The sequence below is a fragment of the Trachinotus anak genome, unplaced genomic scaffold, assembly GCF_046630095.1.
Source record: "Trachinotus anak isolate AG129_WGS33_773 ecotype Australia unplaced genomic scaffold, CSIRO_AGI_Tana_v1 ptg000007l, whole genome shotgun sequence".
Lineage (NCBI taxonomy): Eukaryota > Metazoa > Chordata > Actinopteri > Carangiformes > Carangidae > Trachinotus > Trachinotus anak.
The window spans coordinates 18962225-18984509 of NW_027273858.1; the positions used below are offsets into that span (position 1 = coordinate 18962225).

A 22285-nucleotide genomic window follows, 5' to 3' on the forward strand; every position below is an offset into this window, starting at 1 on the left:
TCGTTAATCCCTCTGAGAATCGGCTAAATACCCCAGTCATTAATGTGAAATGCTCGGAGACCTCACAAACCATCCTCCTCACTGCATCCTGGTGGAGTCTAAAACCCATTGGCTGGGAGGTTCAAGGAGGTTTGGTGTTTTAATGATGCTTGGGAGATAAGGGCTGGTTGGTTTGAGACATAGTATGAGACACAGTCCTGAAAGATGGTCTGGACACTCATCGGCCCACTCAGTGACCCCACACAACCCCGTTGTGTGGACAGTTGTGCTGCACATCCTTGACACACTCTCAGAACAGAGGCTATTATTGTTTAGTTATAAAGTGTTTTCTTGCCTTGCAGTATTCCTTTTATGTTTCCATTTATATTTTTAAATTGATGAGCTATTGTTTACTTTGCTGTTATCGCATCTTTCATTTGCATAACAAGTAGTCCATCCATTTTTATGTTTTGTGTTTTTTTTCTTTTCTTCTTCTCTTGTTTTGTCTCCTGTTCAAACAGATAAAAAGATTTCTATTGAACATGCAAGCCATCGTAAGTTCACCTTCCCATGACTTCACTCCTTCACTTGTGTGTGTGTGTGTGTGTGTGTGTGTGTGTCTGTTTGTGTGCTCATACATGTTAGGAGTCCTAACATCTGTGTTGGCACGTGGATCTGAATGTGTGCAGCGTTTTGTGTTGAGTCTGTCCATCCACACCTTGCTGTCATCTCAGATCGAGCTCAGTGAAGTCTCTGCTCACCTTCTTGTCCAGCTGGCTCGTGAATGTTGTTGTTCCATCTTGTCTATTGTGTTGACTAAGTGTTGCGTAGGTTTCTTTTTAGCACATTGCATCATTTATGTTTCATTTACATTACAACTGCAGACTGGGAAAAAAAGATATAATTACAAGACACAGATTAATAAATGTTGATATAATTCAACAAACAGACCAAAAACAGTTCAGCTTGCTCTGACCCAACGTGGCAGACAGGAGAATCTGCAGCCTCCGTTATGGAGGGAGCAGAATAACATGTCTCTAAGCTGAAGCCCTTTGATCCACTGGCTGTGCAGAGGAACCATAGCACATGCCGGGGAAAAACAGTTGATTTCTGTAAGACTTTCAGTTAATCTGTGATATAGTTTACATTTGAAGTGATGGTAATTCCTGTAGCTCAATGTGACGTGGGCTCAGGGGAGAGCAGCCACGGTAATGCACCTAATTCGCTATTGTTCCGTTTCTGGTAATAAGTGCGGACGGCTGTCGGATTCAGTTCCATCGCGCCACGTGAGCATGGGAGCTCTCCTCTGCCAGCCTGTCTGCCTCCGGCTTTCCTCTCCTCCACCCTGTCTTACACTCTCACTGCTGCTCTGTGGTTCCCTCTAACTTCCTCCTCACTCTCTCCTTGCTCTTTTAACATGGGCCCTCTCCTCAAGCGCTGCTATCCTTATCTCCTCTCTCCTCCTCACCACACTTATAATCCCTCTGTCCTCTCAACAAATCACAACCTTATCTAGCTTCTTCCTATCCCTTTTTCCAAATTGCCTCTCCCATAGCATTGCCTCTCGATCGTTTATCCCGCCTGTCTACCCCGTCTCCGTTTTTGCTCCTATTTGTCTCCCGCCAAACCTCTCTGCTCGCCTTCCCCTCTTCTCTGCTGGGGTGTGACTGGCTCACGTGTCTGGGTTGGGCCTGGCTCTGCTAGTGTTGGGGAGTCAGGGCTAAGCAGGCTTTGTTGGGCCTGCTGACCAGTCACAACCAATCACCCAGCAGGGGAAAACAGAGGGAGGCCAACAGGGAGCAGGTGAAGTTAAGGTCAAGCCTGGACCCCACCCCTGATCGCCCCCGGGAGTTGTTTATTACAGCTTTTTTTTTTCTTTTTTTTTTTTTTTCCAATTGTTTTCACACTTGTCTCAAAACCATGTCCACTTTTCAAAACTCTTCACACACTGTGCACCTGAGCACATCAGTTAACACTTTGTGTTACTCATGCTGTTGTAACTATAGCATATGCTCTCTCCCTCAAGACTACTTTGTCACTCAATGTGCAGTGAACTAAAAAACACAAACAACTTGCGGCATCGCAAAATACATGTGTTGTGCTTATCCCCTATTTTTGCCCCTAATGAATTTTTCCAGCTACAGAAATTTTTGCCTCTCACCACAGACGTCATGAGTGTGGTCAATTTACAGTAAACTATACATGAATTCATTTTTTACTGCATCAGAAGCCATGAATAAATGTGTACTGTGCAATGATAAAGAAACAAGGCACAAAAGCCATTTTCCATTTGTTCTAACAGTGTAATGTACTGTGCTTCAGAAAATACAGTCACCATCAATAGAAAACACCTGGGTAGGTTGTTAGCTGAAATGACAGCCAGGTGTGTCAGCGGTGCATCTGTGGCAGTAACAGTGGAAAAATCTCCATGGTAACAACTACATGCATATTATATACAGTATATACGTGCACATTTCAGTGCAGGTATGACTTCTATGTGTTATAGTTGTTATCAAGGTGGCCAATAAAAAAATAGTAAAGTTCAGAATTATAGTTTCATATATAGTTTCATCTGTTTGTCAAAATGCAGCATATTTCCATAAACAGTGATCTGCTCTAGTTGTGCAGAATTTCTGATGGTGGTCAACACTGACTGACCAAGAGAGGTGTTCATGAATGTTGGTATAAGTGATGGTTGAATGGGTTTTGTATCAAAGCAATGAAAAGTATGCACAGTTAGGTGTATTTAAGTGGATGTAAATTTTAAGACAAGTGTGAAAATGATTGTAAAAATGTCATCTAGTTGATCTCTTTCAACCAAAAAGCTGTAGCTGTTATCAAACAGAACTTAAAACGACGCTCACATACCCAAGTTCTCTGAGGGAGTTATTGGTCACTGGGATCATGTCTCCTTTGCCATACTGGTGGTGACGTGATCCCCTCCCTAATGCAGTTCCAGTGTGACAGATGGTGGACACAGTCCACAGTCCTGTGTGTAAAATGCATCATAGGGTGCAGCTGAAGCTCACTTTATAGGGCCACACCGATCCAACTTCTTCTCTCCTTTCACAATTGTACCATCCCACTGCATGGAACTCATTGGCATCATTTTTGTGTCTGTAACTTTGGAAGCTACACACTTGATTTGACTTACTGAGCCCGTTGAAGCCTCATATTAGCTGCAGCAGAATGCGTTTTACACAGAACAAGGACTGGGGATTTTGTCCTCCATCTGTTACACTGGAATCAAGTCAACTGGTAGCTGTATTGTTTTAAGACAGACATGACCAACATGAAACCATCCTCGAAGATTTCAGTTGCTACTGTGAAAAAGGGCTGCAACTATTTCCATCACTGATTAATTGGTTGATTATTTTTTGGATTAATCATGCAGTCAGGCAGAACCTTAGACTGCAATGACTAATGAATGCTACTTCCTGCTCCAATGGATGTGTAGTAAATCAGATGATATGTCATAAATCTGTATGTCTTCATATGTGTCTCTTTCTTTACAATGTCTGTTGCTGTGTCCTTCTTTCAGCACTGGCCCCAGGTATGGGTGTAGCAGTCTACGCCGGTCTGGTGGTGGCCCTGCTGCTGTGTGTGATCCTGGCGCTGTGCGTGGGAGTCCTCGCATATCGCCGCAGACGCCGCCATCTCCACGGAGATATCACCGATTCTTCGTCTGCTCTCACCACCGCTTTCCACCCTGGCAACTACAAGCCTCCCAGACAGGGTGAATTCACACACACACACACACACACACACACACTCCGAGTCACTTTATTCAATACACATTTCGATTCTCTTTTTATCATTGTTTATTTTCACAACTTTTCTTGTTTTTACTTATCCTCACAGGAGAACTTCTTCACAATTCATTTCATTATCACCCTGCTATTTATAACACCATATAAATTAATTCTCTTTATACTGTTATCTCCTCTCACTTAGTCAATTCTCTGTTCTTCACTGCATTACATTTTTTTTTTCATTTTTAAGCATTTGTTATGGTATCCCTCCTCTTGTTCTTGCCATCAAATTTTAATTGGCAACATTAATCCATTTCACTCGCGTCACTTTTAGCACTCTCAGCCCTGCCTGTGTCATTTCTGGTGATAAGAGAACAGCTCCTCTCCCCTCCTGTGTCTGCAGATAACCCTCACCCTCTGCATCCCTCAGCTCCTCCGGATCTGACAGCCACAGCGGGGGCTTTCCGCGGGCCGCTCTTCTCCCTGCAGCACGGGGTCAACGACAGCCCCCACAAAATCCCCATGACCACCTCTCCCCTGCTGGACCCCTTGCCAAGTCTCAAAATCAAGGTGTACAACTCCTCCACTCTTTCCTCCCTGGAGCTCCCTGCTGACATGGGCTCAGGTGACGGGGAGATCCTCAGCCTGAAGTCGGTGGGCACTATGGGTAGAGAGCGAGAGTATTACAGTCACACCCTGTCCAGAGAGCCTGGACTGAGCACCAGCGCCACCCTGGGTAACCTGGGAGGACGCCTCACCATCCCCAACACAGGTAATAACACACCCTGTCGCACCCAGCTGTCCTTCTTTTTTTCTATGCTTGTATGATTTGTATTCTCCCACTGTGAGGCAACGACGTGCTCAGTTAATCACACACAAGTTAAAGATAAGTCATGATGCCTTCGCCCTTAGGTGTGAGTCTGCTTGTCCCGCCTGGCACGATCCCCCAGGGGAAGTTCTACGAGATGTACCTCATTATTAACAAGTGGGACAAAACAACGTGAGTGCTTCATCCCTCTATTTCACTCATCTCCTTTGCAACCACGTAGCAGAACAAGACCTCATTCTCACCTCAATCAGAAATGTTCCCATGCAAGGCTCACCTACAGCGCATCACTTGAAGGTTATTAGGCAGCTCTATCACTTTTTCTGAAGATAAAATATGTATAAACTTGACTCAACTTCTACGTGAATATTGGAGGGGATTAATTTCTTGCCAATTTTCTGGAAGTTTGATTTTCACTTTGCTAGAAACACATCAATACCAGGTTGTTTCAGCAACTGTAGCAAATGTGTGTGTGTGACATTTACAGGCTGCCATCTGAGGGCAGTCAGACTGTACTCAGTCCTGTGGTGAGCTGTGGCCCGTCCGGTATGCTGCTGAACCGTCCTGTGGTCCTTACGTTGCCCCACTGTGCCCAGCTTGACACACCTACACCCGACTGGACCCTCACACTCAAGACTCAGACGCACCAGGGCGCCTGGGAGGTGAGACAGTCAGCCTGACAACTAGGTATCAGATAATGGAGAGCTCGTTGTCTGATGTGGCAGCAGTGAAACCCTGCTTCAATCTTCTTCCAGGATGTGCTGACGGTGGGCGAGGAGACCTTGTCGTCTCCGTGCTACCTGCAGCTGGAGGAGGAGTGTTGCCACGTTCTCATGGAGCAGCTGGGAACATACGGCCTGGTGGGCCAGTCCTGCCCCCCGCAGCCTGCCTGCAAACGCCTGCAATTGGCCCTGTTTGCTCCCCGAGCACCCTGCCTCTCGCTGGACTACAGCCTCCGGATCTACTGTATCCATGACACCCCACATGCCCTGAAGGTGTGTATTCTGTTTTTATCGATCTCTTTTGTCTGCATGTGTGCGTGCGTGTGTGTCGATGTGTATATCTGAACTCCTGTCAGTTTTTCCTGCTGCTTGCCTTTATTTTTCTTCTGTCTCTTTTTCTGTTTCCTCTCCTATTGACTTGTTTACTTCTTTTTCTTGTTGTGTGAGTCTGGAAACACTAGTTTAAATATTAAAAGAGCACAGTACTGATTTAGCCTCTTACTCTTACAGCACAGTTGGAGACAAAGAATCAGAATCAATGCAGCAGACACAAATTCTTCTTCCTTGTCAAAACCTGGCACCCATATTACCCAAAATGCATCTCGCCTGCCAACAGTTCTGTTGCAGATTTGGTTGTGTTGTGCTTGTGGCAGCTAATGTAGCTTTGAGCAGCTAGCGTCAAGCAGAGATGAGGATCAGGCTCCAGGGGTGTGGTGAGCTCCACACCCACAGATTTTTTAACTTGTAGTCTTCAGCCCCAAACAGTTTATTAGGCCCCATAAGACTTTACACAACATTCTTCACAAATGCACTTTCTACTTCCAATGAACTGTAAACAGACTTGAAGCCCTTTTTAATAAGTGCAGTATTAGTAATTTATTTAAGCATTTTCTTTTAAATGAAAAATGTAATCCATCATATCAGTAGTTGTGAAGATAGCAGAGATTGTTTGTTTGTAGCAAAAATGCTGATTTAGATACATAGTCCCTATAGGCAGGTAACATAAAACTAAAAACATTACAAGTAACAATACACAAGTACAAACATAAAATACACAAATAAAAAAACAAATACATTTGTCAGCACACTGAGTTAAAAGTGATCACTGATGTGGTTTGACTGAAGCTTGAGATATGTCTTTGGGGGGGTGGGATATGTAGGACACTCTCTTACTACAAATAGTAAACTATTCCAGTATTCACTTCCCTTTACTGATAACACAGTTTGTATAAATGTGGTGCATCTATGAGGCACCTCACAGTCCCCTTTAGTGGAAGCCCTAGTGCCAATGCAACTATCTAGCCCTCTGTTTAAGAAATTCTTTTAAAGGTGGTGGCCCATATGCAAATATAATATATGCACATATACTGAATTTCCATGCATGGAATATCTGGACACATACAATAAAAACATATAGGCTAAGTAAAAACCATAATTGAATCCTATTAGAAATTGGAACAATTTCATATATTGACATACATGTCTAGCTCATACAAATATGTATGTTTATGTGTGTATGCTTATATTGTAGACATATGTTACAATATATTTTGATATTATATACAGTGAGAAAGACCACTTTCCCAGAATAGGAAGATAGAGATGTTTAAAATAAATGAGAAAATATGTAAATATAAATTTATATAAATGTGTATTTTTTTAAATAAACTTGCATATATGAATTAAATGTACAGTAAATCATTAACATATATGCAAGTCCATGCAAAATCTTACACATAAAACAAGCATATTTAGCTCAGTAGATTATATTTTTCCAGTACATTGAAATGATGAAATGAGGCTGTTTTTTATGGCTTTCTTGTAAAGTGATTCCATTGATTGAAGTGTTGTTCCTCTTGTAAATGACCAGCTCGTAAAACAATACTCGATGTGTGAAAAAAATCATTGAGTGTAAAAACATCCTGTCTGAATAGGAGTTAGTTTAAAGAAAGAAAAGAAAGAAAGCCAAAAATCAAAGACAGACGAAATCATGCAGAAGACCTGGACATGTAGAATCAAAAAGCACAGCATGAAATAGAATAAGAAGTATAAATATAAATAGAGACAGACAAGGTGTTGTGAAATCAATATTACTTATTTCCATGGAGGTTCTGGGCAATAGGGGAGTACCGTCCTCTCTGAGCTGACCCTGCAGATCCACCCTGTTTTGTCCCTGTTTCTGTTCCTTCAGCAGCAATGCCTCAAAATAGTACAGAACAATACAAGCGCCCCACTAAGCAGCAAACGAGCACACCATCCAGAGAAAGTTGGACTCACTGACGTTAAATGTTTTCCCACTCTCAGTCCCTTGTTGTATGTTTGTAAGTGTTCACAGACCAGCCAGGGCAGTAAACATGAGCGTGCTGTGTGCAGTTTAATGGCGGCACATTACATGATTTCTGGCTGCCAAAGTTCAGGCAGCTTTCAAACCGGCAGCTCTCACACATTTCCATTTGGAAACACTAACTTAGACAGTGCACAACACATTTTAATTAAGGATTTTCCGAAGTGCGCTCTCAAATATGTCATGATTATAAACCTATAATAATCAAATAGAGGTCTTCCTGAGCCCGTCTTCTCTGTTCCTCTCTGCAGGAGGTGCTGGATCTGGAGAGGAGTCTAGGTGGAGTTTTGCTGGAGGATCCCAAACCGCTGCTCTTCAAAGACAGCTACCACAACCTGCGCCTGTCCATCCACGACATTCCTCACACTCACTGGAGGAGCAAACTACTGGCCAAGTACCAGGTGACATAATGTAGCAGACAACAGATGCATGTCGGTCTAGAAGAGAGCAGTCTGCCTGTACTTGAACACAGGACAAATCATCAGGAGCTTGCAAATAGTGTTTTTACTTAAAAATGAATAAGTACCACCTCACAAAGGTCTGACAAACTCTTGATATCACTTGAGTAGAATTTTTTTTTCTCTCAGAGAATATAGCCAGTAGGCTTTATAGTATACACTGCTGTTGTAAACACCAATACTCCCTGCTGCTTTCTCTTGGCGGCAGCACTGAAATTGCAGTCTGAACCTCCTCTGAATAAACAACCAGGAAATCTGATAGTGGGTCTAATTTATGGACAGTGTGCTTTCGAAATAAATTGTGCTGCAACACGCGGAGATCCAGTTGGTGGAATCAAAATAACATATACTGCACACTGCTTGAATGGAAACTGTGCTCTAGATAATTCCTGATTGTGGCGCTCAGGACAAAGATGCTTTTATCCAGCTTCAACTTTTTTGCCCTTGTGTGACAGGAGATCCCGTTCTATCACATTTGGAGCGGCAGTCAGAGACCACTGCACTGCACCTTCAGCCTGGAGAGAGGCAGCCTGGCTGTGTCGCAGCTCACCTGCAAGATCTGCGTCCGACAGGTGGAAGGGGAGGGACAGATATTCCAGCTGCACACAGACATCCAGGAGGTAACGGTGGCAGCTAAAATAGGCTTGTGCAGACATAGATAATAGTGCTATGTAAACCACACAGTCGCGCCATAAAAAAATCACTAAATCTCTGTCTGTGTCAATCCAGACTCTACCGCCGCACTCGCCCCTCCCCTCAGGTAGCACCTGCCTGCCTTCCTCTCAAGTGGGACCCTATGCCTTTCGCTTGCCTGACTCCATCCGCCAGAAGATCTGTGCCAGTTTGGATGCACCCAGCGCTCGTGGGTGTGACTGGAGGCTACTGGCGCGCAGTCTGGGCTTTGACAGGTCAGATCAGCCTCACATGTTAATGTGTGAACAGCTGCTCGGTCACACTTTTAGCCGTAGAGTCCAGTGCTGATACTCAGGTTCTTAGATCCTAATGTGGAGAGATAAATCTGGGGTTTTAATTTAAAAAAGGCTTAGAGTTGGAGTTTACTGTGGGTTTAGGTTATGTGTGAGCACAAATTTAAACAGGAGAAAAAAGGTGTTGTATCCTGTTCATACTGAACAGAATCGTAAAAACATGGCCTGAATATTAAGTTCAGGAACATGATTATTATACATGTTGTACATTTCATCTTGCTTCCTACCTGGTCCTGCTTTGTGAAATATGATAGTTGGATATCAATATGGGACTGTCATAATGAAGTGTTACCAGCAGCATTTGCAACATAAAGTATTAAGGAGTTTAAGTGTTTGTAATTAATAATACAGCACTTCCTTCACTCTCTCCTTTTATGTTGAGAATAAACTTACCTCGCCTTTCTTCCCCTTAGGTACTTGAACTACTTTGCAACAAAGCCCAGCCCCACAGGTGTTCTACTGGACTTATGGGAAGCCTGTCACCAAGGTGACGCAGACCTGGTCTCTCTGGCGACCGCGCTGGAAGAGATGGGCAAAAGTGAGGTGCTAGTTGTCATGACAACTGATGGGGATTGTTGATTGGTCAAGGAACAAGAGAGCAAGCAAGACATTTTTTCCCCCCACAGTGATGAAAATAAGGATACCTGCATATGAATATGCACCCTGGCACACATCATAAGCCCACAGAGCATTTTGGTTCTCTCACATGTACTTTATTACCTCTGCCTCATCTCACTTCTCACTGGCCCACTGTAGCTACATCCACCACAATCTGTTTCCATGCGAGTCATCTTATGATAAATGCTAACCTGATTCAGCCTGAATCCTCCAAAGCAATGTTGCATCTGCAAGATGTGAAACCATTTTGAAGGTAGCAAAGATATGAAATGGGTGTTAAGTGTATGTGCTGTTGACTGTCTTCTTCAAAGATTGAAAATGATGCTATTCTTGTATATAGATAACAAAGCTTTGGAACAAACAACAACAACAACAACAACAAAATCTATGTATTCCACACACTAAAGCAACACAGACACAAAAAGGCAAACACTATGTTTACCCATGTTTCAGTAGCAGCATGAAAGTGCATGATTTAACACCATCTCACCTCATGGCAGGGGCTTTTGTTTCCTCCATTGTCATTCTGTGTGGGAAGTGAGTGACAGGCAGCAGAAACCTGTCTGCAACCTCCTCAGGCTACAGACACACTCCAACACACATGCGGACAAACTGGTCATTAATCGGCTCTGAATCAGACAGGCTAGGATTTCTTGTCTAACTGCTTTGACTGCCAACAAATCGTATGAGGACCCAACTCTTAAGGTTTCAGGGCTTGAGCTTATCGCTTTGTGCTGAAAAAAGAAAAAATCAAAAAGCTGCCTCTTCTTTGTGGTGGGAGGGCGAATTGTGAAGTTTGTTTCAGAATTGGTGGATAACTACACCGACTGACTCTTTATATTGTACCAACAAATGCCTCAAAGCCTTGGCATATCTTTCCGACTCACAGGGGTTTTTCTCTTTCATCTCTCCTCACATTCCTCTATCGCTCTGCCACACTCCTCCGATCTGTTGAGAGTAAACTGCAGGAAAGCTTTCTGGTCATCCCTTAAAAGTTTCCTTTGGGGAACGCTCTTTAAGTTATTATCCATATTTGTGGATTTTTTTTTTTCCTTTTCATTGTCATTGCTGTTATGATCATATTGAACCAGTTTTATTATTTGTGCTTGTTTAGGCTGCTGAGCTGCTGTGTATTATTTTTGATTCTAGTAGAGCAGGCTGAATGGGAAGCTTAGGTGCACAGTGGATGTCTCAGTTGTGAATAACAGCACCATGTTTATTTGTTATTCTTAATATTGTGTATCGATTCGAAATGTAAAATATGAACTGTAAAACATGATTAGAGGTGGTCAAATGTCCAGGTGAACATACTATATGCTGTATTTTAATAGGCATTTTTTGCTTTGCTGTAACTGAGAGCAGTTTCCACTGTTCACAGATGAATATTGCAGAATAGATTAGCCTTGTCTTGAATCAACTAGGCAGCAAGGGACCATCAGATTTACCTCAACACTAACTGCATTATGTTTCGATCTATTCTCTGTCCACCACTTATCTACGTGTCCATCTGTCTGTCCATCAGCGTGGAACTCATTACGTCTCTCTCCTCACAATTTGATAACATGTAATTTTTACTAAGCCGCCTGCTTTGTGGTCAGGGTCCTCAAGCTATTTGCATTATCAATATTATTCTGTCGGTTATTGTTAGACGGGAATTGAAATGCTGTCATCTGTAACATTGTCTCTACTTAATTTCTGTGTGTGTTGAGTCTTTTTCCTCCCTCAAAAGCAAAAACAAAGTGTTCATATCTTTGAAACCACACACACACAAAAAAAACCAAAACACAGGCAGTATCCCTCCTCTTCTGCAGTGAGTCATGTCACTGTTTTGTGTGAATGAACTGAAAACGTAAGTATGTGTGTGAGTGCGTGTGTATGTGTGCATGAGTGGGTAGGTGGGTGTGCAAATAGAGTATGTGCACACGCTTAAGGTCTGTCATTTCTCTTTGTAAGTGCTATGCAAGTACAAAAGAAAAGCAAAGCATTTTTTGACTTCTTTTGTTTCCTGGAAGAGTAATTCTATTTTTTCAGACCAGGACATTGACAGGGTTTTGATTTTGTATCCTAAAGTGATTAAAGAGTGGTGATGGTAGTCTGCGTGGGAATCCCCCATCTGGATCAGAAGAAGTGGATCAGTGAACAAGGAAGCAACAACTGAAAAAGCACATGTGGAAGAAGAAAACTAAGTATGGTGCAATGGCTACAGTACAGGTTGTGACTAATATTATGAACTCGTGCCCTGCAGATCTTTTGCCTGTGAGGAAATATCTGAACATGACCAGTTCAGTACTTTGGATCCCTGAACACAGCGGGACTATTTTCTTTCCTCAAATCTCGTGACAGAGACTGGCTAGCTGTAGACTACAGTGTTTATTTGTCCAGATTTCTTGAGTGTCTGTAGGATCTTTGGCCATAGCTCTGGATCATTTGTGCTGGAACTGGACTGGATTCTACCTTGCTCCCATCAAAGAGAAAAAAAATTAGCCTTTTGTTCAAGAAGTGAGACATTTTTACAAAAAAAAAACAAACACAAAAAAAAACAAACAAAGAAAACAAAACTGATTCAGTGACATTATTTTATCTCTGTAAAGTACCAATTGTAAATAAACGTCTAGCCTTCTTACCTGTAACTAAATATAATTTTTATGCAATAAATTATATTTCTTAGTTTAACAGCAGTGTTTGTGTTGTTTGTTTTGTTGTTATTGAATTCAAACTTGTTATTGCAAATCCAAATGAGCAAAACCAACGCAGAAGCAGCCTCTATTAAATCCATAGACCAAATTACAGGCTTCTTCGGAGCGTCTTGGCAGGACAAAGTCACTGTTAAATGGAATAGTTTTTTTAAATGTTTTTTTATTTTATCAATTACACCTCATTTTCACAGAAAATGCAGAACTACTCAGCCTGTCCCTCTCTTCCTCACACCTCAATGGAAAATTCCCTTTAGGTCCATTTAGCTTTGAAAGCTTTTAACAGTCCAACGTCCAAATTAACAAGGTTTTAGAGACACTAATAGTGGCCTTTAAGGATTGACTGTGGGCCTTTAGCTCTAACCTCAACTTTTTTACGAGTGCAGGATGTGTGGGGATTCATCAGATTGGGCTCGTATATGGAGAACAAATATCCCAGTGAGTCATCTATAGTGAGTGTGCTCTTCAGCATGGTCTTAATGGAAGGCAACACTTTGCACCTGTTTCATTAGATGCACTGCTAATTGAGGATGGATATGCCACCCTTCAGTGCATGAGTTAATTGAACCTTTTGCAATGCATAAAGTGGTGGTATAAAAGCTGGCTGCAGCTCCAGCCTCACCCCTGCACAGGATGTTTTTGTTGCTTTTTAGTGAATGAATCAGCAGTGAGAATAACATTATCTTAAAGGCACGCGCAAACTGTGACGCCAGTACGTGCATACACATACATGGCATATGGCATTTACAACACATGTTCTGCATTATGAAACGACAGTTGTGAGAATCTGCATTGAGACATGGAGTATCTACGGTTTACAATGAACTGCTGTTGAATCCTTCTGCAAAAGTCTACAGACCCATGAATCATCATAGAAAGAAAATGAGAAAATGGGAATCTAATCAGTGCTTAGTTTTATAACCAGTAGAATACTTTGAGTACAAGGAGGATGTATTTGATTTCAGGCTCATAGCGGAAAGAAAAAAACATTTTGTAGTATATTATTTTTGAATTAGCTGACTTCGATCTGTTGTTGCCAGGGGGGAAGCAGTTGAGGAGCTGTGGGTTGGATAGGCTCCACATTTAAACAGTGACTCATTTGTTGGTGATTTGTTTGGTGCTCACTCATGTTCCACAGAGAGCTAAGAATGTGCAGGTTTTCTCTCCAGTCAAAGCCATAAAATCACCCTGTGTCATCATGTTTAACAGTGAAGAGGACTTTTAGTCTCTTCTTCTCACAGTGCTGTAGTTTTCATATCCCAGTGAGGTGCACTGACACTCTACTGAGCATGCTGTCATCTGGTGCCCTCTAATGGTAGATATTATGGGCACGCCACACTTTTTTTAACACACTTCATAAGTGAGTACACACAAAGGCACAATATAATGATTCTGACACTTTTTTAATGAACAGGAAATATTTACAATGTGTATCAGATTTAATTAACCATCCATGAATAAGCAACTTTTATATTTCAGTGTGGTTTTTATCAGATTAATAAACGTGATAAAGACCTAATGCAGCATGACTACTGCCAAAATGATTACAGTATCAATGGAAATTTGCTGATAGATTTCTTATCAATAAATATAAATGCGTTACTACTTTTAATAATAGTAAAGCTGTTGTAATGATTACTAATGATCAAGTACTAATGATGAAGTCCGCAACATACAGTTTCAATCCCTCTAAGCCACTAGATAGGTTAGTCTGTTGCTAGTGTAATGGTTTCCATGTGATATCTGAAGGTTAGGTTCATTTTTATTGATGAATGCTACAAATCATATGGTAGTGGGCTATATTTCGTTAGCTTGAGCAAAGAAATGTTATTAACACATGTTGCACTCACACCAAGGTCGCCTCCTGCACTGAAGCTTTAATGTTGGCCCTCGCTTGCATCACTTTGGATAAAAGCATCAGCCGAATGAATGTAAATGTTCATAATATTCTATTCCTCAGACATTTCTTTTGTTGCTAACTTTCTTTCTTTTTTTCTTTCTTTTTTTTTTTTTACCTAGTTTTCCATCATTCACTGAACCTTTCTCAGAAATGTTTGTAGTTTATCTCTAAAATCATAATGTTCTACATTTTATTTGGAACTACTGCTTCAGATTATTTGTATAGGCTATATTTCACAACCTTACCAACCAACCTTGATGTGTCAGATCAAAATCTACGGAAATGGCAACAAAGACCTACAAACACCTGATATTAGGGAGTGTTTCACATGGACATACTAGGATGCTTTTAATTGTATGATTTGAGCCAATGATAGGGGGTGTGTATCCATAGCAGTATTCAAAATCCAAACAAAAAAGCTCACTTTGAATTTCAGTTTTTTTATTTTCTTTTTGTAATAACCTTTGAAAGTCTTAATATATACATAGATTTGTTTATTAATACATACAAACATACACCAACACATACATTTTTGCTGCCTTCAGTTATTTTGAATCGGATTTCCAGATAGCCACGCTTTTTTTTTTTTTCTTTTCAAAAAGGACATTCAAGTATTGTAAATGAGTAGCACTTGTTAGATATTCGTCGACCTCAGTTTACTCCGTCTCGGTTTCACTGAAGACATGCTTTTATTTTAAAAGAAAAAGAAATCGGCGGCCAGCATTTCCGACAACAACGCGTCTTCGGGTACATGGGCCTGACTATCAGAATAATAGCACGAGTTGCGTTTTACTCTTATTATATTTTGATGTTTAAAATATGAAAATATAAATATAGAGCTAGAGGGGGTATTATACAGGTGTGGTTTACGTACCGATTCTGGAAAATACGTTTTGAGTCAGTCTGGTTTAGATTTGCGTTGATAGCGGTTTTATTCTGAAAGATCGGTGCCGGATGTCGTATTGTTGATGCTCATGGTCAACAGGGAGAGGACTGTAGTTTGTCAGCTGACCAGAAAAGCAGTCTGCAGTGAAATGGATGTTTGTGTGAGTGTAACTCTTCAAGAGGAGTCAGAGGCAGCACTCAGGGAGTCTCCGACAGTGAGGTACGTGTGTGTGTTATTCAGCTGCGTTTGTGCGTGCGGCGTTCAAGGCTACCATACACACTTAGCTAGCCCCTAATTAGTTGAATTATTTAACTCATTAAGTAGTTAGTTTATGTGTTTACGTGCATACGCCGGTGTCTACATTAAACAAACAAGACTAGACATGTAAGTTTCACCTGAGGAGCAGAGTATTTTTGCAGTGAACAGTGGAAAGGGCTTGTGAAAGCAGCTGTCCACTGTGACACACTTCCTTTGAGTGAAACAGCTCGGTGTCAATTGTGAATTGTTTTACTCGGGTCAGCATCATGTGAATACTGGTTCCTCATTAGTGGCACACATGATGCTTTTAGATGCGAAGTCAGCGGCGTGCTGTGCTGCCTGTCTCTGCTCTGGTCTCTTCACAGAGGTAGAGCAGTGGCCTCTTCATGTGCAGGCCAGTGCTGCGAGTCAGGGTCTGTTTCAGTGACGCTCACTTCACTCGCCGCAGCTCGGGTCCTGTCTCATGCATATGCATCCATCACGTTGTATTTTTTGACATGTGAGATTGTAGTTTGCACAAGGCCTGCAGATGTGTGATGGAACTGTAGTGTTTGCTCAAAGTCAGTATAATGGGTCAAACAAGCTCATGCCTTCGGGAAGAAAGAGACGTGTGTTAACATGCTGAGTTGTTTAATCTGATAGAGAATTAAACTTAAAAGGAGCCCACTGTGTGTGGGAATGGCCAAGTCGTGACTCTAGTTACTTAGGGAGAAGGGCTCATTCCTTCTGTGGGAGGGGAGTGGGTTCACATCAACACACTCCTGCCAAATTGTGATGAAGCCACAGTGAGAAAAGGGGCAATGTGTTCACACCGAGTGACTCATAATGATGATGAGTCATTGTTTAACCGCACACCTTTCTATTCCTAATGGTTAAGTACCAGTTTGTCATGTTCAGTGCTTTGTGGTTTGTGCATTATCTTAGATGTGTATCTATTAAGGGATAAAATACCTATTCAGAATTGAGTTATCATTTTCTGACTAAATCTGACTCCTTCCTTTGCAGCATCACAGGGTCTGGGTGATTGGACGGGGACTGATATCAACTACAGAACAGGGACCTCTCCAGACTATGGCTTCAGAACAAACAAACACAGTTTTTTCCTTTCTGGACAAGCAGAAGTAAATGTAAGCCTCATCCAAACCGCACTTATTGCAATAACATTATAATGTTGCTTTTTTAAACGTGTTTTTCTTCTCTTTCACAGCTTTCTGTTTAACAGCTCCAGTCCTAGTGTTTTTTTTTTTTTTTTTACTGCATCAACCTTCCCTGTTTTCTCTCATCTGTACTTCGTAAGTATCCTGTCTGTCTGTAAAAATGGACGGCACAGAGCCTGTGCAGCCCAGTCTGAACTCCTCCTACGTTCCGACTGTTTTTGGCAACCATGATGTATCTGAGGATGAGGAGAAGGAGGATGAGAGTCCCTCTGCATCCCTCCTGCCCAAACATTCCTCAGTGCCTCTGGCTGTACGCTACAGTCCAGAGGACTCTTACTGTTTGGTGTACATCATCTTCTTTCTGATGGGCATCGGCTCCCTGCTGCCCTGGAACTTCTTCATAACAGCCAAACACTACTGGCTCTACAAACTGAGTAACAACACTCATCACGGTGGCAGTGGGGATCAACGGTCAGATCTCAGTGTGAGTCAGAGCAACACTAAATACACGGCTCTGTTTATTGTTCATGTGTGTTCACAGTAAGATGCACATTTGTGCCGGTCTGCATGCCTTTCATGGAACTGGTGATCCTGAGACACATGTGAGGACTGAGTTTCCTTTCACATCTGACAGAAATCCATTGTAACACAATTATACAATTAGACATGGCAAAGGCCTGTTGAGGACAGCGAAGTAAAAGTCTTAGAAGGTAAATGAAAAGTGTCTTGCAACCATATATTGTAGCTATAAGTCTGGATGGTAAACACAGCGTAGTTAATTTAGGATCTGCTTTAACACTGACTGTGTGAGGTTATTTTCTAGTCTCACATATCAAAGTGGACATAAATGTCATGGTTACTATAAAAACGTCTGTCACATTTGTGTAGTACACTGAAAGAATCACACAGCTTCAGAGAGACAGGGTGACAGTCTTAGATAAATACCGAGTTGAACAGTTAATTCTACATCATCATCTGTCATCTGCTTCACTGTATAATCCACCTACTAAAGCTTTCATTTCCTGATGGGATGCACAGATAAATTGATGATGGAGCATTGTATTGCTTGAGCAAACATAAAAAGAAAAACAAAACAATTAATGGAAGCTTTTTATTTCAGACAAGGCAAATGGCTGATAGATCAGTGAGCCCGATAGATTTCTACTGGTCTTAATGCTTGGTTTGATTTGACCTAGAATATACAGCAAATAGAAGGAAGGAAAGGATTTTCATATTCCTCCTTTCACTTCCTCTCATTTGGTGTGAGATGCTGTGCGGTTACATGAGTGTCTTCTCTTATATCTCTTATATTCAAGCAAACTCATTTGTTGTTTTATCTTGTCTGTAACTATTCACAGGATTACTTTGAAAGTTATCTGGCCATCGCCTCCACGGTCCCCTCGGTGCTGTGTCTGATACTCAACTACGTCCTAGTCAACAGGTTAAGATCTCACACACACACACACACGCACGCACACAGACACACAAACAAACACACACCACACCCCAGTCAGTGTAAAGTACATATAGTGCAGTTTCACATGGTTTGTGTTGGTTTGTCTCTGGGTGTTTGGATGTTACAATGGCACATTTGTCCCATGTAAGGCCTTACAGATGACAGTAATGTAATTTACCACAGGATGTTCCATGGTGTGTGTTGCTTTACATTCTCCCTGGTCTTGGATCAGTCTGTTCTGGTTTGAGATAACAGGGAGCAGAGGGGATGTTTAATCACATCTCTACAGCGGAATACATTCTATATTTATCGTCTGTGTGGGTAACTAATAGCTCACTGCCTCACATTTGTGCACAGGCAGTATTGTTTGCATATTTTTGTTGTACACAGACTTTACAGTTTCTGATTGTTCTACCAGCACAGCACAAAACATCTGCATTTCTTTGTGTTTATTTTTGATCAGCTCCTCTTTGATAAAACTCTTATCCCAGTACGTCTGTCTATGTTCGGTGGCGGTAGGTTGTCTCCGAACGTCAGGATCCTGTCGTCTCTCTTCGTCATCCTGCTGGTGTTTGTGGTGACCACGGTGCTGGTGAAGGTGGACGTGTCCGACTGCAGGGTGGAGTTCTTTATCGGCACGCTGGCCTGCGTGGCTGTCGTCAGCGGAGCCTCCAACCTCTTCTCTGGCAGCGTGTTTGGGATCAGTGGTCATTTCCCCATGAGGATCTCTCAGGCCCTGATATCAGGTACTCAGGTCATCCAGGTCTGGAATGTAGAACAAATGATTCTGTTTTTGGGTCTTGTTTTAAAACACCTTGTTGCAGACATTTGCATATTAATGAATAAACAGTCCTGTTGCTAAAAATACTTTAGATCTCAAACTTCAAGTTCACTGCATTTCTTTTTACCTTTATATTATATATTATGCAAGACCAATATACTGACATACATTTTCCAAATAATTAATGGGTTTAATTGTGGACTTTATGAACATAACTGGCTATAATTAAGCCTACTCTCCAGTGGAGAACAGAAATAAGCAGGTACATAAAATGGATGAGCTTATAAGGCATTATGATGGGCTATGAATGTGGGACGCTGCCTATAATCATAGCATTCCTGGGGGTCAAGCGGTGTCATTATCCTCCTGCCTTCATTTCCTGTCAACTCTCTACTGCATTCTCTAATAAAGGCAGTAGTTATTTTTAACATATCACAGTAATTATGGTGGGACGCTTGGCGGTTCAAAGGTGTCTTCTTAACTGACTGCACAGTAAGCCCTTTTTTGTCTCAGGCCAGGCTATGGGAGGCACGCTGAGTGCAGTGGCATCAGTAATAGACCTGGCAGTCGCCGAGGATGTGACAGACAGCGCCCTGGCCTATTTCCTGACAGCCGACGTCTTCATTCTGCTCTGCATCATCACATACCTGCTGCTGCCCAAGCTGGCTTATTCAAGGTCAGAGATAGACAATGATATTCTGGTTCCCATATAGATACATACACTATCTATCCAACTTGTATCTCAGCCTACAAATGTGGGTGATGATAACACTTTCCCATTTTCCATGAAATTAGCTTCATCTGAATCTGGACACCATAGATTACAGATACTGAAATGTAGCATTGTGCATTTTCTGCCAGTGTCATTCTGTCACCCACCACCAGGTGGAGCCAATGCTTGAAATGTTGAAATCCTACACATAACTCTTGTGTGGATAACTGTGCATTTTATATTTGCTGCTACTATTTGATTTAGTGCTGTGGCAGTGCACATAATAAAACAAATCATTATTTTATTCCTTATTTTTTTAATGCATTTAACACAGTAGACCAATAAAATTGAAGTAACTTTAGGGGTTAACCTGCCCTTAAAGACAGCATCATCTCAGTAACATGATATAACTAATGTTAAGCTTCAATACATCTTGTAAAGTGGAGATATGTTACAAAATAAGACAACTTGGTTCATTATATCAAGAGCAATCAAAGCGATGTTGCCTAATGCAGGTTAGACTTAACAGATAAAATTCAGAAAAAGTCTCCCTGCCCAAAGATGTTTGTTTTAGATTTATTCTAAAACATGCTGCGCTGTGCTTCTCCTCTCTAGACACTACATGCTGGCAGCAACATGCACCAGTGCAGGAGCAATCAGTGAAGGTGGAGGCGCTGCAGGCACAGCAAGCACGGTCTCTGTCCCACCACTGCAGCCCATCCTCAGGAAGACATGGGTGCTCGGCCTGAGTGTATTCTATGTCTTCTTCATCTCTATCATGGTGTTCCCCGCAGTATCCTCAGGGATCCAGTCTGTCCACAAAGACAGCGGCAGCCCCTGGACAACCACTTACTTTGTGCCCCTCACCAGTTTCCTCCTGTACAATGTAGCAGACTTCTGCGGCAGGCAGGCCACAGCATGGCTGCAGGTCCCAGGCCCCACCAGCCGAGTCCTGCCAGCACTGGTGCTGTGTCGCTCCATCATGGTCCCACTTCTCATGTTCTGCAACTACCAGCCGAGGGACCACCTCCACACAGTGCTATTCACGCATGATGCATACCCTGTGGTCTTTAACTGCCTGCTAGGACTCTCTAATGGCTACCTTGGCACTCTGCCAATGATCTATGGCCCAAAGGTGGTACCTCGGGAGCTGGCAGAGGCCACAGGAGTGGTCATGTCCTTCTTCCTCACTCTGGGACTGGCTATTGGATCTGCGTTCTCTGTGCTCATTGTGCACTGTATCTGATCGGGCTGCTAGGTAATAACAGTGTCATATACAATGGCATAGTGGAGCTCAAAAGTGGAGTCAGTGCACCAACTGCTGGTGAATACCAGAAGCTCAAGGCACTGTGATGCAAAGTGTACCAGTAAAGCTAGTAAAGCTATGAGGGGAAAAGTCCTGATGAGCTCATTGCCAGACTTGACCACAAAGCCTTAACTCCGCCATACCTCACATTAATATGTATTGTGTTTACACTGATGTGGCTCATGATGAGCCCTGGCGCTGTGTCCACTATGACTCAGTCTGTACATATTTGAAATGAGGAGGTGGTTCTTTAAGTAACATTTGCAATCCAAAAGGGACAATTCATTAACAACAAAACTTCTATTTTATACATTTCATTTTGCAAATATATTTCAAGGTGAAAATTTGGGGTATAGAAGTTAATATGTAGAGGGTGTTAAATATGATTTTAGTTCAACTTGAATGAAATATGCAGATGGAAAAGAAGCACCACATCTTACTGAGGGAGATGGGTGGAAGAATCTTGCTAATTGTGGTCAAGAAACATGTTGATGATTTACACCTGCTGTCTGTAAATCTTGTCACTGAACTTGTTCAGTTTATAAAATGTGATCATTTCCATAAACAACTTTTGGATTTCATCATTTTTAAATGTTTACTTGAGCTGCAAGTTCCAAAGGTACAGTGTTTTTGCAAATTAGTGTAAAAGTACTTGGTTATTCTCCTGTTGTGAAATGGAGAAAAGCAAAACTTAAACTGGAGGCCCATTGCAGGCTATCATTAGGAAAGTGGTCAGCTGTAACAGTTTATAGACCAAAAACCATGCACTGTTAATAAAAAATGGACATAGGCTCTGAAAAGTAACGCCAATGCAGAAGTGCCTTAAACTTGCATTCTAATGACCAAGAAGTCCGATTGTATTGAAGTCTATGGGGAAAATGGCTCTAATTCTTGATTCATTACCTCAGTAAACGTTTTCCTAATGAGTTTATGGTCTCAAGCTGTAGTTTCAAGTCTTCAATACAACATGTTCATTTTTAAAATTATGGTCCCGTGTAAATGAAAATGGATGATAAACTGGGGTATACATTAGGGCGTGGCAGCTGCCTGACAATCAGGATAGAGAGGTTCTCAAAGGAGTTTTGAATCGAAAGCAACTGGACTTGGTTATTTGTCTAGGAAGACGTTTCACCTCTCATCCAAGAGGCTTCATTGGTTCTTTCTCGCACCTGACCAGGCTGGGACCGGTCCCAGGCTGGGACGTCTTCCTAGACAAATAACCAAGTCCAGTTGCTTTCGATTTAAAACTCCTTTGAGATACTATGACCTGGACAAATGAGAATATTCACAGGCTCGAGTAGAGAGGTTGTGACAGCCACCCATGACTCCTCCTCAGCTCCACCTTTTCATCCAAATATGATTTCTTCTGGTTTCAGAAACCAAGATGGCAAACTCAAGGGCCAAATCCTAATGCCCCCCTCAGACTCAAACTTTGAGGCGCGTTCTCGGTA

General features: G+C 42.0%; 2 protein-coding genes across 3 annotated transcripts in view; both read left to right on the plus strand.

Moving 5' to 3' along the window:
• The window catches only part of unc5b (unc-5 netrin receptor B), a 50014-nt gene extending 37656 nt beyond the window's left edge, over positions 1-12358 (plus strand). The window contains exons 8-17 of one of the 2 annotated variants that reach the window (XM_071481232.1): positions 501-533; positions 3521-3715; positions 4135-4503; positions 4644-4731; positions 5045-5219; positions 5313-5552; positions 7875-8024; positions 8537-8701; positions 8811-8989; positions 9481-12358. In XM_071481232.1, coding sequence (XP_071337333.1) covers positions 501-533; positions 3521-3715; positions 4135-4503; positions 4644-4731; positions 5045-5219; positions 5313-5552; positions 7875-8024; positions 8537-8701; positions 8811-8989; positions 9481-9646 — 1760 coding nt within the window. In that variant the 3' untranslated portion in view covers positions 9647-12358. The remainder of the gene's footprint in view (positions 1-500; positions 534-3520; positions 3716-4134; positions 4504-4643; positions 4732-5044; positions 5220-5312; positions 5553-7874; positions 8025-8536; positions 8702-8810; positions 8990-9480) is intronic. The other variant, XM_071481233.1, reaches the window with a different exon arrangement.
• Positions 12359-15243: 2885 nt separating this feature from the next.
• On the plus strand, positions 15244-21418 carry slc29a3 (solute carrier family 29 member 3). The gene is made up of 7 exons (XM_071481236.1): positions 15244-15383; positions 16428-16549; positions 16630-17063; positions 17938-18020; positions 18555-18781; positions 19330-19492; positions 20144-21418. The coding sequence occupies exons 3-7, from the start codon at positions 16740-16742 to the stop codon at positions 20772-20774; spliced, it is 1428 nt and encodes a 475-aa protein (XP_071337337.1). The 5' UTR covers positions 15244-15383; positions 16428-16549; positions 16630-16739; the 3' UTR covers positions 20775-21418.
• The last annotated feature ends 867 nt before the right edge of the window (positions 21419-22285 follow it).

Excerpts from the sequence above, each read along its gene's own strand:
- slc29a3 (XM_071481236.1), top strand. The coding sequence starts at position 16,740 with ATGGACGGCACAGAGCCTGTGCAGCCCAGTCTGAACTCCTCCTACGTT. Across the intron at positions 18,021-18,554 it reads AACTACGTCCTAGTCAACAG|GTTGTCTCCGAACGTCAGGA; the intron begins GTTAAGATCTCA and ends CGGTGGCGGTAG. Across the intron at positions 19,493-20,143 it reads CCCAAGCTGGCTTATTCAAG|ACACTACATGCTGGCAGCAA; the intron begins GTCAGAGATAGA and ends TCTCCTCTCTAG.